Source organism: Lactuca saligna, chromosome 5 (genome assembly GCF_052625555.1).
Source record: "Lactuca saligna cultivar CGN05327 chromosome 5, ASM5262555v1, whole genome shotgun sequence".
Taxonomy (NCBI): Eukaryota; Viridiplantae; Streptophyta; class Magnoliopsida; order Asterales; family Asteraceae; genus Lactuca; species Lactuca saligna.
The window spans coordinates 59,831,950-59,847,420 of NC_136421.1; the positions used below are offsets into that span (position 1 = coordinate 59,831,950).

The window sequence follows — 15,471 nt, forward strand, 5'->3', positions numbered from 1 at the left end:
GTGATAATCTTTGTGTGACCGGAGGGTCTTATGTGCTTATATTGAATATTGTGATATCCTGCATTATGTTCTTTTGATCTATGTTGTGTATTATACTGAGCTTACTGAGTTAGGATCGGAGGGTCCACCCGAGTTGTAGGACCAGAGGGTCCCACTGAGAAACATCGACCAGAGGGTCTTATTCGAGTATAACGATGAGAGGCTGATGAGATATGTGTGATATTTTGGGAACTCACTAAGCTTTGTGCTTACCGTGTTATGTGTTATGTGTTTCAGGTACTTATTAGGATCACGGGAAGGCACCGGCTTGATTGTACACACGAAACTGAGTTGTGAGGATCCTGGATTTTATTATTATTACGGACATGTGTTTTGATAACTTGATATTTTTGGGAATTCTGTGATTGTGCTAATGAGATTAATGTGATTTTTAAATGAAAATTTTATTTGAAAATTTACGGTGTTACAATATGCTCATGACGTGGTTAATTAAAAAGTATAAACCGCATTCCTTCTTTTACTAATGATTCGGTTAAAATGATTCGATTATTTTAGTTAATTTGGTTCAATTTCTGGTTCAATATTTTGGTTAGTATGGTGAACGCTACTTAGTATCCTCCACAAAAGAAAAAAACAGCTTTCTTGTAGTTAGAATCGATTAGACAAGTGAAAACGAATGTTCTAAGTAACGTAAGACGTAACTTGGCAGCAATGTTAATTCTCAAGCTTTTCCGAGCCACAACGTTTGCAAGGCATGACTTAAGGCGGTAATTTCTATATAATTAATATTTTTATATGTATTTTCAACTATTATTCATTTTTATAGACATATACGAGTAAAGACGAAGTTTTGGTAAAACTTAGCAGCAAGTGCAAACCTTAAAGCCATGAATTACAAAGTCATGATGAATTTGTTAAAACCTTGGTAAAAACACCATTAAACATACATATCCCAACAATTGTCTTGAGTATTTTTTTTCTATGTTTTTTGTATTGGAAAATAATGCTTTTTAAAAAAAATTAAAAAATAAATTGCAAGTTGGCAGTATACAACTTACAAGCGACCACATTTCTAACTTCATCTTAATCTATGTTCCACTTTCAAAATATGCAGGTCAACGCTCATAGTTTAGCCGTAAATTAGGCACCCTCTATACCATTTGAACCCGCATACCACAGTTTTATTATTACTTAAGCCTAACTTACGCGTAGTTTTATTATTTAGGCGACTGTATCTCTTTCTTCCGCACACAAGATGTCCTTAAATAGCCTTCAACTCTCTGATATTCAAATACCATTTTTTATTAAATTCATCACTAAGTTTCCATTCTTACACAAAAAAGTAATGTTGTCGACGCTATTAACCAATCGGAAAGTGGTGGAACAGCAATGTTTCAAGGCCACAAACGATAACAACGATATTAGTGATTGTGGCATGCTACGCAAAGACGCACAACTACCAGAGAGTAATTCAACTGTTGATGCTAAACTAAGCTGGCTACGCTCACAAATAATAGGTGGGATTGCTGAGATTCACACTCCATTTGGAATACGTAAGCTCACGTATGCCGATCATACAGCAACAGGTCGATGTCTTCGGTACATAGAAGACTACATCATCCACACTGTTCTTCCCTTCTATGGTAACGTTACATTTGTATTCTTTTTGTATTTTTATGGATTATTTAACATGATTAATTATGCAAAAAGAACATTCCAAATGGATTTACCATCCATGCATGTCGCCCTAAAAATAGCTTTTAATTTAAGAACGTACACGTTTCAAATGGCATTCAGGTAATACTCACACAAGCGACAGCTACGTAGGCGATCAAACTATGAAAATGCTTCATGAAGCAACTGAGTTCGTCAAGAAGTGCTTAGGTGGAACACATGATGACGCACTTCTTTTTTGTGGATCGGGAACTACAGCAGCCATCAAACGGCTCCAAGAGGTCATGGGAATCTCTATTCCATCAGTTTTACGAGAAAAAGTACTAAAATCATGCCTAACAAGTGAAGAAAGGTGGGTAGTTTTTGTTGGTCCTTATGAACATCATTCCAACCTCCTTTCATGGAGGCAAAGCCTAGCGGAAGTTATAGAGATCGGTTTGAACAATGAAGGGTTAATCAACATCGATGATTTAAAGTCACAACTGAATCTTTATCGAGGAACTGGACGCCCGATGCTTGGTTCCTTTTCTGCTTGTAGTAATGTCACTGGAATTTGCTCTGACACCCGTTCTCTATCTCGCTTGCTTCATGAATATGGAGCTTTTGCATGCTTTGATTTCGCAGCAAGGTACGATCTTTTATTTCTTTAATTCTTTTCATAACCTTTTAATCTATCAAACATAAATTGTCAGACACTCGATCAGTATGAATCTGATATATCTTTAATGTTGAATGTTGAATAGTGGTCCGTATGTAGAGATTGACATGAGATCAGGTGCTGATGATGGCTACGACGCCATAGCTTTAAGTCCACACAAGTTTCTTGGAGGGCCTGGATCACCAGGGATTCTTCTGATGAGCAAGGCACTATACAAACTGAAAGATTCTCCTCCTTCAACATGTGGAGGTGGAACAGTTAACTTTGTCAATTGCTTCAATGAAAAGGTACGCACATCACTAGAAAACTGGCCATTTTGGCACTGGTTTGTAAATTCAGTCGCTAAAAAGGGACGCTTTTGCTGTTTATAATCGGTTTCTAATGTTAATGACATATTGACATCTACATTCAATCTAATCCATTCCAATCGTTTGACATCGTAGGACACACTATATGTTAATGACATAGAAGACAGGGAAGATGCTGGAACCCCACAGATTATCCAACGAGTAAAGGTAGCTTTAGCATTTCAAGTAAAAGAATACATTAGCTGTGAAGTTATTTGCAAGAAAGAGCGCAACTACATTGAAAAGGCAATAGAGAGACTTGTGAAAAATCCGAACATATGGGTGTTGGGAAATACGACGATAGAGAGACAACCAATTCTATCTTTCCTTGTTTACGCGACTACATACACTTCAGATATTGAAGAAGGGACACATAATAAGCCTCTTAATGGGGCTTTTGTTGCTAAGCTTATGAACGACCTTTTTGGTATCCAAGCTAGGGGAGGGTGTGCTTGTGCGGGACCCTATGCTCATTTCTTGCTTGGAATCGATGAACAACATTCGCTTGCAATCAAATCTGCAGTTGAAATGGTAATTAATATTATTTTTACATTTCTCCACGGATAATCTAACTTATTTTTTCCAAACTACTCTATTATCTTGGTGTCATATATCTTCCATAGTTGCATTGTCCCATATAGTTCTAGAAGGGGAAAGACTATATACCATGTCCAATAATAATAATAACTTCAATATCTTTTTCATGACTACATAGAAATATTCTTAAATTTACCAACCATGTTTACGGTTCTTTTAATATTTATCTTTATCCATTCATTGATAGGGTTACAATGGAGCAAAGTTGGGTTGGACAAGAGTAAGCTTCGCCTACTATATGTCCAATGAAGAGTATGAATTCATTCTAGACGCGATAGAATTTATAGCTAGCTACGGACAAAGATTTCTTTCCCTCTACCAATTCAATTGGACTACAGGCAGTTGGACTTTCAAGACTAAGGCTTTCGAGGAGATTTTGCTCAAGGAAAAGGACTTAAAGTTTTGCACATTATTTGGTAACAATGCAACCAAAGCATTTCATGTGAAACGAACCAAACTGAAGACACATAATTGTAAAACAACTGAAGGTGCTTATATTGATACATATTCATTTTATCTCGATGTTGCAAATTACATTGGGAAACTTCTTCCGAAGTTCCCATCTCATCATACAGTTCCAAAAGTTATAGACCTCGACCATGTGATTTATTTTGTATAGTTGTGGCATTGATGAGCTACGAGTCTATGGAGAAATTAAAAGAAGTATAATTTATATCTTAGATTAGTTACAATTATGAAGATATATTTGATTGATTAGTTTTGTAGTTATTTCGATGATATGAAACTTATTTTACTAATAATGTTTATCAAAAAATTTTCATACACTATTTTTATGTTTCCTTTACGAAAGTTTATATATGTTGATTTAGCGTAAGTTTATGTTAAATTGTTTAATTTGAGTTATGATCAATGTTTATTTTATAAATAGATCAAATGATGTTTTTGTGTGGTTTATTACTATTAATGATTGGTAGCCAAAAAAGCAAAAATAATATACCTCTAAGTCCAAAATGAAACTAGTGAGAAAATGAAGAAGGCGTTACATTTAATAGCAACCACGTTCGAATACAACAGGGGCTAGGTGGAATTAAACAGAGGTAAATCCATCTACAAGGGTTAAATTGTCCAATAACACAAAAACTTTCCAATCCACCAAGATCATTATAAAGTATAGTAAAATCAAAAAGCATCCACAAAATTCAATAATATTCCCACCAGTTGGGAAAATACATCCATACAACCAAACAATGGATTTTATTTTATGTAATGCAACTGAAGTTCCAGGCTATCTTCAAATAACATTTAAACCATGAAATAAGATGTGTCCAACTAAATACCAAACTCCAAAATCATCTTCAATTTTCGGTACCCACAGCAATAGCCTACTCAACAATAACATGCATGGGGCAAATCTGTTCAAAAATTTGTTTTTTTGTATGAACTATTGGAGTATGATAAACCAAATGAAAAAAAATATATAAGATATATAAATAAAATCACTACTTAAAAAGATAAATTATACTAAAATCAGATGTTGAGAGTTTGCAAAAAAAAAAGTAATTATCATTTTGCAATTTAAACACCCGTATATATTTCACTTAACATGAAATATGATCATACTTTTCTAATTGATATAATTAAAAAAATATTTATAGATTTTAAATTCAAGTCTAAAAAATCATTAAGAAACATAAAAACGATACCAACTTCCTATATATAATAGTACAATAATTACAACACTCTACTCCATAACTAAATTGCACCATACAATGAATCTATTGTTTCAATGGAATCTTGAACCTGATTTTTCGTAGAAATGGATTTTTTATATTATACATCCATACTTTAAGAAATTGTCATTTAACTTCTGCATAAAATCTTTATTATTATCTACCCTACATTTCATGCAAATTCAAGCATTTTTGCTTGTTACTCCTCCGTGACTCTGAGCTAAACGTCTTCTTTACACTTTAAACACTACAAACAAAATGACATTTAATGATACAAACTTTTAGGGACATATTAATTATTTTGCGCCACTATATTATGTCTTGTAGTGGCATTTGATATTGAATGTCGTTTCTACATATAATCTTTATTATTATCTACCCTACATATCATGCAAACTCAAGCGTTTTTGTTTGTTATTCCTCCGTGATTTTGACCTAAACATCTTCTTTACACTTTAAACAGTATAAACAAAATAACATTTAGTGCCACAAACTTTTACGGACACATTTATTTTGTGCCACTATATTATGTCTTTTAGTGGAATTTGATATTCAATGTCGTTTCTATCTTTTAAAATGATAAATATGTTCCAAAATTTTTATTTCCCTCCATTCTATTTTTTTTTTTTCATTTCCCTTGTTCATGTCCCTCCATTATTTTCATTTTCCTCTTTTCCAAATTGTTTAACCCTCAGTAAAATGATGACTCCCTTTTCTCTTGAGCTAAGGTTAGTCTAAGCCTGAAGAGATAGAATATAAATATATTTTTAATTGTTCAATTGCTCATCGATCATCTCCTCCTTGTCTCTGGCCTCTTCTCGTTGTTTTAGTTTGACTAAAACCAAGTCGTTTGTTCTAATATGTGTCTATCGGTTCGTTCCCCTTAAACCAAGATGACGTTTACTGTTCAAGCAATCTCCTGTCTGTTGACCGCCATATGTTCAACTGTTCTAGTTCAATTGAGATTAGTCAAACACATGTGGGTCTACTACTTTGCTTCCAGTTTTGATTTTGGGCAGAGATATTGGAATCGTTTTCGGATGGAAAGAGCAGTGTTGATGATTTGTAGAAAGTGGCTTCAGATCTTTGAAAAAACAGATGAAGAATGTTGACATCAAATACATACCTAGCAACACTTTCTCTTATTACGATCATGTTCTTGACACCACAACAATGTTTGGTGTTGTTCCTTCAAGATACAATTGGAAATGAGGTAAGATCGGATTCGATACCTATTTTTCCATGGTTAGAGGAAACAAATCCGTCCTTGGTATAGAAATGACCAAGTGGTTCGATACAAATTAGTAAGTTGCATTATTTGTCACACCCCCAAACCAGAACGGCGGAAACGTTCGGGGCGGAGGACGTTATATTCAGTATCATAACAGTTCATAGAAAGGAAAGTACACACCACCATATACATTAAAGTTTCCAAAATGTTTACATAATTGTATTCGTTACATGTTCAAAAGTTAAATACATAAACATCTTTCAAAAGAAGTAATTAACATCAGTACGTTAATCCCCAAAAGTTGATTTCCAAATCTGCTTAGCGGTTTCCTGAGAATACAAGTTATTTCAAAGAAAAATGTCAACAATTAAGTTGGTGAGTTCATGAGTAGTGTTTTGAGAAATGTACGCCATTCGAAAGTTCGTGTATGTTTTCCAGAAAACGCAGTATTTCAAATGTAAAGAGTTATGATTTGTTGTGTTGAAAGTGAATGTATTAGATCCAGAAAATCCCATATTTTCCCTAATGGTTGAGATATCAATTGTTGTGTTTTCCAAGAAAAACCCTTATTTTCTTATAAAAGTATGAAATGCATATGAATGTTCGTGTTATAAGTTGTAAATAATTGCACCAGGAAAATCCCTTATTTTCCTATTAGTTGTTTGGTTTGTATGCAGGAAAAACCCTTATTTTCCTAACATAACTGGCAGTCTCTAAGACAGAAAATCGCAAGAAACCGACGTTCTTAAAAGTTCTGTCATAGTTTTATATGATAAAGCTATACGAAGATTGCATTTGTTAGATGAAGAATAGTTTTAATAGCTACTCGTTCATAAAATCATAATACCATAATAATTGTATATCCGATGAGTTTTATAACCATACTAAACATAATATGCCTGTAACGACGTTCTTCAGGCGTCGCAACGTTATGACAACTGTCACCTCAAAAGACGGACTGTAGCTAACAGTCAGGGCGCGGGATCATGACTTCCCGTATAGATCTATACACATTTGACACGCTCTCCAAACGAGAGACTCTGGTTATAGACAGGACTTGCAACATTACTTTCTAATAAAGAAAAGTAACGTTTGAAGATATACACATCTCATGGATTCTCAACTAAGTTTGTATTAAGGTGATAGTTTTGTATGCAAAGTTTATCCTTGTTCACAATGTTTGACAAAGCAAAATCATAAGTTTTTAGAATGTATAAAACGATTTAACAATGAAAGGTACCTTGAAATCATTATATACTTTGTATAATGTCTAATGCACGTAGAGTATGACAAGAGTTTTCCGTAATAGTAATGAGCTCCAAGAGATTTATTCGATAAAACAATTGAAGTGAAACTTTATAAAATACACGATAATAACCATATGTTTACTTTTATTCCCCCCTAAAAGAGTATAAAAGCATTTAGAATGTATTTAAAGTGTGTTTGGAAGGGGTATGAACTCACTTGATTGATTGAAGAAAGCGTGACGAAAACCGAGCAGAACTTCTACTCGAGAAAGCGGATCTCTCAAGATTCTCGGGAAATCTCAGGAATCTCGGGAGTCTAAAACTTTCTTCCCACCTTGGATATGAAAACCGGTCCTTTGGGATGATTTCGAGGGTTGAAACGCAGAGCTTCGGCGCGAGAAAGGAAGGAAATTAGCAATTTTGGCCGGCACCCCCGCATCTCTATTTATAGGGGTCTGGGAGGTTGCGTTACGCGGGGCGTACTAGAGTACGCTCTGCGTACTCATGCGTCATGCATGAGCGCATCCTCGGTCGAAACATTGGAGCGACGTGGACGAATCGGAGCCTAGCATCCGAGTACGCTGGGCGTACGACGGTACGCTGGGCGTACGAGAGATCGGACCGGTGACTCCTTCTTCGGATAATACCAGACTTTAATTTAATTTATATTTAAATTAATTAACAAACTTCAAAAATTCATATCTTTCTCATACGAACTCCGTTTTCAACGTTCTTTATATCCACGCGAAGGTGAGACTACGATCTACAACTTTCTTTTGGACTTCGTCGGCTAGTTTTGACTTTATTTTTAATATTATATTTTTAATAGGTCGGGACAGGAAAAGTCCGTTAAAGTTCCATAACTTCTTCATCCGACGTCCGTTTTTGTCAGACTTTTTACCGTTGCGCTAGAATTGTTGATCCCTTTGATTCTCATTTAGGTTGTTTTGGCCAAAAGTCTCTCGATCTCTATTTCAAGTTTTTAGCTGTCTACTACTATATCTGTAACTTAGAAAAATCACAACTTCCTCATACGAAGTCAGATTTGGACGTTCTTTTTATGTACGGTTACGGTTTGACGATATCTATGATTTTCATTTAGACACCTAAGGTCAAAAAGTGTTTTATTGAAACTTTCCGTTTTTACGTAACTTCGTATTGCCGGTTTTTGTCGGGAAACTTAAAATGGTCATAACTTCTTCGTTATAACTCGGATTTTAATGTTCTTTATAGGTATGAAAACCTTGTTACAATATCTACCACTTAGTATACTTAATTACGGTTTTATAAAAGTTTAAATTTTGACCTGAATTTTGCTGTTGTTACATTATCCCCCCGTTAGAGAGAATTTCGTCCCGAAATTCGCATTTTAACTGGGACTCCAATACTTGCGGGCAGGCGTGATTGCTTATGGTCCATTTGTTCCTCTTGTTCCTTTATGAATCTAGATCCTAATGTGCGTGTTTCAGCGGACCTTCATTACTCCGCCTATCACTTCGACCGATCGGGATCGTGCGGTTTTGCGTTTATTTACTTATGTACTTCTAAATGTTAGCATATTCACTCGATGAATTAGGGCAACTATGTTTTGAAGTTCATGGTTGGATTCACTGCTAGTTTCTGAGCTTGGATTTGACTTGTTGTAAGCGTGGTATTTCTAAATGATCTGTTGGGGGATACTACGGGAAGGTTGTAAAGATTCCTCACATGAGTACTTCGAGGTTTTGAAAGTAGAAACCAATTGGTGTTTGTGTCGGGTTTGTCATTATAAATCGATCAAGTTTCGTTAGTGGATGGTTAAAGTGAAAGGGTCTTTTATAACACATGGAATTGGTATGGGTAGGGTCACACCAATCCACGTCGAATGCTGATGTCGGTACTTCTCATTTTAAGACGTTCGTTAGTGAAATAGTGCATTCTACGTGTGTGTTTTCAGTGCTTTTTAGTCTATCTCCATTATTACTACTATGAAAGTTTTGTTTAATGGTTGGGGTGTTTGTTCGAGTAGATTTTTAAACTTGTGACTCACGGAACTCCTCTGCGTCCCTACTATCAAATGGAATGTACGTAAATATGTTATCAAGGAGAAATGTACCCAGAATAACCGTGGGTTCTGCAATAGCCTCCTCTTGGCCCATTGCGAATACTCGGCCTCCTCCACCAACATTCATGATGTTTGACTCCAGGCAGTCCCTTCGGAAGTGTCCCGCTACTCCGCACTCATAACAAGCACAGTCTACTCCTATATTTGTGGCTGGAGTAGTTGGCTGGGCTAGTTCTCTGTAGTAGCGGATGGTGTGTCCCTTTCTATTGCACCTAACGCAATGCATTTCACGGCAGGTTCCGTGATGATGAAAGTTGCATCGGTTACACTTAGGCTGGTTGTCGTTGTACGACCTTTTGGGTGTAGGAGTATGGTTTGTTGATTGCTTTTTGGCATTTCTTTGAGTTGATTTGCCTCCCCTCTCGCTCCAGGGTTTTCGTTTCATGTTCTTGTTTTCGCACCTTGCAGTATTCTTGTAGGTAGCTACTGGTAGGTGGCTTCGATTGTTTCTTTGATTAGGATTTTTGATATCGTTTCCTTCCTTGCTTGAGTAGACAGAGTTATTGTATGCTATAATGGCTACCACTGTGGCTATAACTGTAGCTTGCAATGTGGCGGTGTCCAATTATAGGAATGGGGTTTCGTTGGTAAGTTGGTTATTTCCAGTCCTTGCTGCGCTGCTAACGTTTGCTTGAGACAGTGCGGTTGTTACTGCTGCGGCGATAGCAGATTGCACTATGTTGGGGTCATATGGAGGGGTTGCGTTTCTACATGCTGATCTGCGAGGAGACATTGTTCTGATAAGGAAATAACAAGAAGAACTATAAGTTTTAATGATTCGAAAGTCGCGCATTAGTGATTTGTTATATCAGAAGTTTTGTTTACCCCTGAATAGGGTTTTGAGTTCGACTCATAAGGAGAGTAGATAAACTCATGAATTGGAGGGGTATGCAAAGGGTTTAATAAAGGAAATACATCATATATTATAAAACATGGTGCATTACGTTTTGTAGTTAGGAAAATTTGACCTATCTAAAGGTCTCCGATTACAAGGTTAAGAAAAGTAAGGACTTTATCCGAGGTCTTGTGCTATGAAAAAATTTTGGAAGTCTGACAGGTATTATTTTTACGTGAGCTAGCTACATGAGCCTTAGATTCTGCCAACTGACGCTCCATCTCGAGCATATGTAGTTCATGTCTTGCCTGGCGTGCCCGAAGTTCTATCACTTCGGTTTGAGTTGCCGTTAGCTCTCTCTGCAACGCATCATTTCGATTTACGATTCTCCCGTGAGCTAATCCTAACTGTCGGATGCGAACTGTGTTGACTCCAGTGTTCGCATCATTTTCCTCGGTTCGATGGATGGTCGTCCGTCCTTGTTCACCAATGCGAGAAATCTGACGAACCAATATAGGAAGGGCTCTGTCTACTGAGCTTCCCTCGCTTAGGTTGTAGAAGCTTCGGTCTCCATTGAATGGAAGGGGTTGATCCTGTTCGCGGCTCCACCTATTCAGGTTAGTTGCCCAAAGGGGCGTCGAGCCATGAAATTCCGGTCGAGGATTAGGATTTTGCATTGGAGTCGTTAAGGGTAGGTTATTGTTCTCTGGATCTGAGTCTGATTCTTCTTGCATTCCTTCTTCAGGATCATTCTCTATCCCTTCTCCATTACCTTGGTTGGGGTAGTAGGGGTCACCGGGGCGATGAAATCCAGCCATTTGAGTCTATACGAGAATAGGGTTAAGAATTGACTATAAGCTAAAGCACATGGAATTTACTCTTAAGTTTAAGGGTTGAAGGCACTCGAATACTCCCTTAGTATTCTTTAACGATATGCTTTTGGTAAGTTTTAAATTTGTTGTCCATTGCAGACACTCCATGGCATACGTTAGTCGGCCCTTGGACAAATATAGTTGATCAGGCTACATTCTTCGTAGTTCCGATTACATGTCCCAAGGCATACCTGCACTGCACAACTTATTTATAATACTTCTATTTTGTTTTAATTATGATACTGACCATGTTATTAATATGAAATGAATGCATGCCTACTTTACAAAAACAAAATAAATTTAATTTTAAAAGTATGACTCTTACTCAGAGTGTTTTTGCCCAGTTGTGTTTATAGTTGTATACCAAAAATGGTTTTGATATACTTAATTCACTATAAACAATGCTCTGATACCAATCTGTCACACCCCCAAACCAGAACGGCGGAAACGTTCGGGGGAGGAGGACGTCATATTCAGTATCATAACAGTTCATAGAAAGGAAAGTACACACCACCATATACATTAAAGTTTCCAAAATGTTTACATAATTGTATTCGTTACATGTTCAAAAGTTAAATACATAAACATCTTTCAAAAGAAGTAATTAACGTCAGTACGTTAATCCCCAAAAGTTGATTTCCAAATCTGCTTAGCGGTTCCCTGAGAATACAAGTTATTTCAAAGAAAAGTGTCAACAATTAAGTTGGTGAGTTCATGAGTAGTGTTTTGAGAAATGTACGCCATTCGAAAGTTCGTGTATGTTTTCTAGAAAACGCAGTATTTCAAATGTAAAGAGTTGTGATTTGTTGTGTTGAAAGTGAATGTATTAGATCCAGAAAATCCCATATTTTCCCTAATGGTTGAGATATCAATTGTTGTGTTTTCCAAGAAAAACCCTTATTTTCTTATAAAAGTATGAAATGCATATGAATGTTCGTGTTATAAGTTGTAAATAATTGCACCAGGAAAATCCCTTATTTTCCTATTAGTTGTTTGGTTTGTATGCAGGAAAAACTCTTATTTTCCTAACATAACTGGCAGTCTCTAAGACCGAAAATCGCAAGAAACCGATGTTCTTAAAAGTTCTGTCATAGTTTTATATAATAAAGCTATACGAAGATTGCATTTGTTAGATGAAGAATAGTTTTAATAGCTACTCGTTCATAAAAGCATAATACCATAATAACTGTATATCCGATTAGTTTTATAACCATACTAAACATAATATGCCTGTAACGACGTTCTTCAGGCATCGCAGCGTTATGACAACTATCACCCCAAAAGATGGACTGTAGCTAACAGTCAGGGCGCGGGATCATGACTTCCCGTATAGATCTATACACATTTGACACGCTCTCCAAACGAGAGACTCTGGTTATAGACAGGACTTGCAGCATTACTTTCTAATAAAGAAAAGTAACATTTGAAGATATACACGTCTCATGGATTCTCAACTAAGTTTGTATTAAGGTGATAGTTTTGTATGCAAAGTTTATCCTTGTTCACAATGTTTGACAAAGCAAAATCATAAGTTTTTAGAATGTATAAAACGATTTAACAATGAAAGGTACCTTGAAATCATTATATACTTTGTATAATGTCTAATGCACGTAGAGTATGACAAGAGTTTTCCGTAATAGTAATGAGCTCCAAGAGATTTATTCGATAAAACAATTGAAGTGAAACTTTATAAAATACACGATAATAACCATATGTTTACTTGTATTCCCCCCTAAAAGAGTATAAAAGCATTTAGAATGTATTTAAAGTGTGTTTGGAAGGGGTATGAACTCACTTGATTGATTGAAGAAAGCGTGACGAAAACCGAGCAGAACTTCTACTCGAGAAAGCGGATCTCTCAAGATTCTCGGGAAATCTCAGGAATCTCGGGAGTCTAAAACTTTCTTCCCACCTTGGATATGAAAACCGGTCCTTTGGGATGATTTCGAGGGTTGAAACGCAGAGCTTCGGCGCGAGAAAGGAAGGAAATTAGCAATTTTGGCCGGCACCCCCGCATCTCTATTTATAGGGGTCTGGGAGGTTGCGTTACGCGGGGCGTACTAGAGTACGCTCTGCGTACTCATGCGTCATGCATGAGCGCATCCTCGGTCGAAACATTGGAGCGACGTGGACGAATCGGAGCCTAGCATCCGAGTACGCTGGGCGTACGACGGTACGCTGGGCGTACGAGAGATCGGACCGGTGACTCCTTCTTCGGATAATACCGGACTTTAATTTAATTTATATTTAAATTAATTAACAAACTTCAAAAATTCATATCTTTCTCATACGAACTCCGTTTTCAACGTTCTTTATATCCACGCGAAGGTGAGACTACGATCTACAACTTTCTTTTAGACTTCGTCGGCTAGTTTTGACTTTATTTTTAATATTATATTTTTAATAGGTCGGGACAGGAAAAGTCCGTTAAAGTTCCATAACTTCTTCATCCGACGTCCGTTTTTGTCAGACTTTTTACCGTTGCGCTAGAATTGTTGATCCCTTTGATTCTCATTTAGGTTGTTTTGGCCAAAAGTCTCTCGATCTCTATTTCAAGTTTTTAGCTGTCTACTGCTATATCTGTAACTTAGAAAAATCACAACTTCCTCATACGAAGTCAGATTTGGACGTTCTTTTTATGTACGGTTACGGTTTGACGATATCTATGATTTTCATTTAGACACCTAAGGTCAAAAAGTGTTTTATTGAAATTTTCCGTTTTTACGTAACTTCGTATTGCCGGTTTTTGTCGGGAAACTTAAAATGGTCATAACTTCTTCGTTATAACTCGGATTTTAATGTTCTTTATAGGTATGAAAACCTTGTTACAATATCTACCACTTAGTATACTTAATTACGGTTTCATAAAAGTTTAAATTTTGACCTGAATTTTGCTGTTGTTACATTATTCAAGTTCTTATTTTTCTTTCCCTTCACATAAATCCATTTTGATGTCATGAAGTGTGGTTTATACATAACCATTACATTGTTACTGAGTTGGGCCTTGATGTGGTGTTGTCAAATGCTTCTCACAAGTCTGTGATTGAATTAAAGGAGGCTAAAGCTGTGTTGTTGAGCTATTTGATCTATAAGCACCTGTGTAAGTTTTTTTTTGAAACTGATTCTTGTTTTATGCAGCTTGGAGTTGATATTGTCCCTATTCTTATTGGCCTTGTAACCTACTTATTGTTATCTAAACCTGCAAAGGGTTTTGAGAAAACCTTTAGTCTTTTATCCCTTCTTGACAAAGTCTTTCAAAGTTCTAGCTTATGACATTATTTTTCAAATATAAGATTTGTGTTGTAGATTTGGTAGCAACATTCAATCTTTCAGCTTCTGAGTTGTGATTTCATTCGAGTCTTCTAATTAGTTCATCATGTATAAATGTTTAGAATTTTAAGAACTCTTTCATTTTTGAAGTTTGATTCTAATTTATAACATTAAAGCAACATATTTGCCTCACTTGTTTGTTGTGGGAATCAATTTGCTTGATTATATGCCATTGTAGTTGCGTCAAGAGCTTATGGGGTTATATGTCATACAATTATAAATTAGTTCCTTCCCGGTTTCTTCTTTCAATCTACTATAAGGCTTCATTGTGTATTTTATATATAAAAAAGCTATTTTAAATTCTATAATATTTGAATCAAACTTTCATATTGGTGTCTCTTGTCTTTCTATTTAATGATGCACTCTTTAGTAATGGGACATGATGTTAGCCTTTTTTTTTTGTTAATGGAGCTTGTTTGAATTGATGTTCATGAAGCTTTATTTTAATTACTTTTTATGTTATGATATTTTACTCACCTGATGTATGTACATGCTTTGTTGGAATATCAAAACATGTAAACAAGATTATGATTTGTGTAAAAACCTTTGCAAAATCTTGATCAGTTCCAAGCCAAGTACTCATGTTGGTCTTTGAAAGTTGAATGAGGACATATATTTTGGGAATTATTAATTTATGCAGTATTAGTCGTAGAGGTACTCACAATGGACTCCAATGGATGTGTTATGTTTTTTTAGTTTTAAATAAGGCACTTATGATGGTTTCTATGTGGTTTTGTTTTTGTGCATATCAGAAGTACTATATGCAACTAGTAGTTGTGGAAGTTGCTTTCTATATTAGTACTTTATGTAATCATTTACACTCATAGGCACAGGTAATTTGTGAAAAAATTCTTATTAGTTGTTAGCATTGCGTGGGCCTGCAGT

The 15,471-nt window shown here is 35.9% G+C and overlaps 1 protein-coding gene across 1 annotated transcript; it reads left to right on the forward strand.

The window, feature by feature from the left end:
* Positions 1-1,345: 1,345 nt before the first annotated feature.
* LOC145045337 (uncharacterized) lies at positions 1,346-14,603 on the forward strand. The gene is made up of 7 exons (XM_078993677.1): positions 1,346-1,643; positions 1,798-2,302; positions 2,418-2,619; positions 2,776-3,210; positions 3,464-3,877; positions 14,395-14,464; positions 14,563-14,603. The coding sequence occupies exons 1-7, from the start codon at positions 1,346-1,348 to the stop codon at positions 14,601-14,603; spliced, it is 1,965 nt and encodes a 654-aa protein (XP_078849803.1).
* Positions 14,604-15,471: the final 868 nt, after the last annotated feature.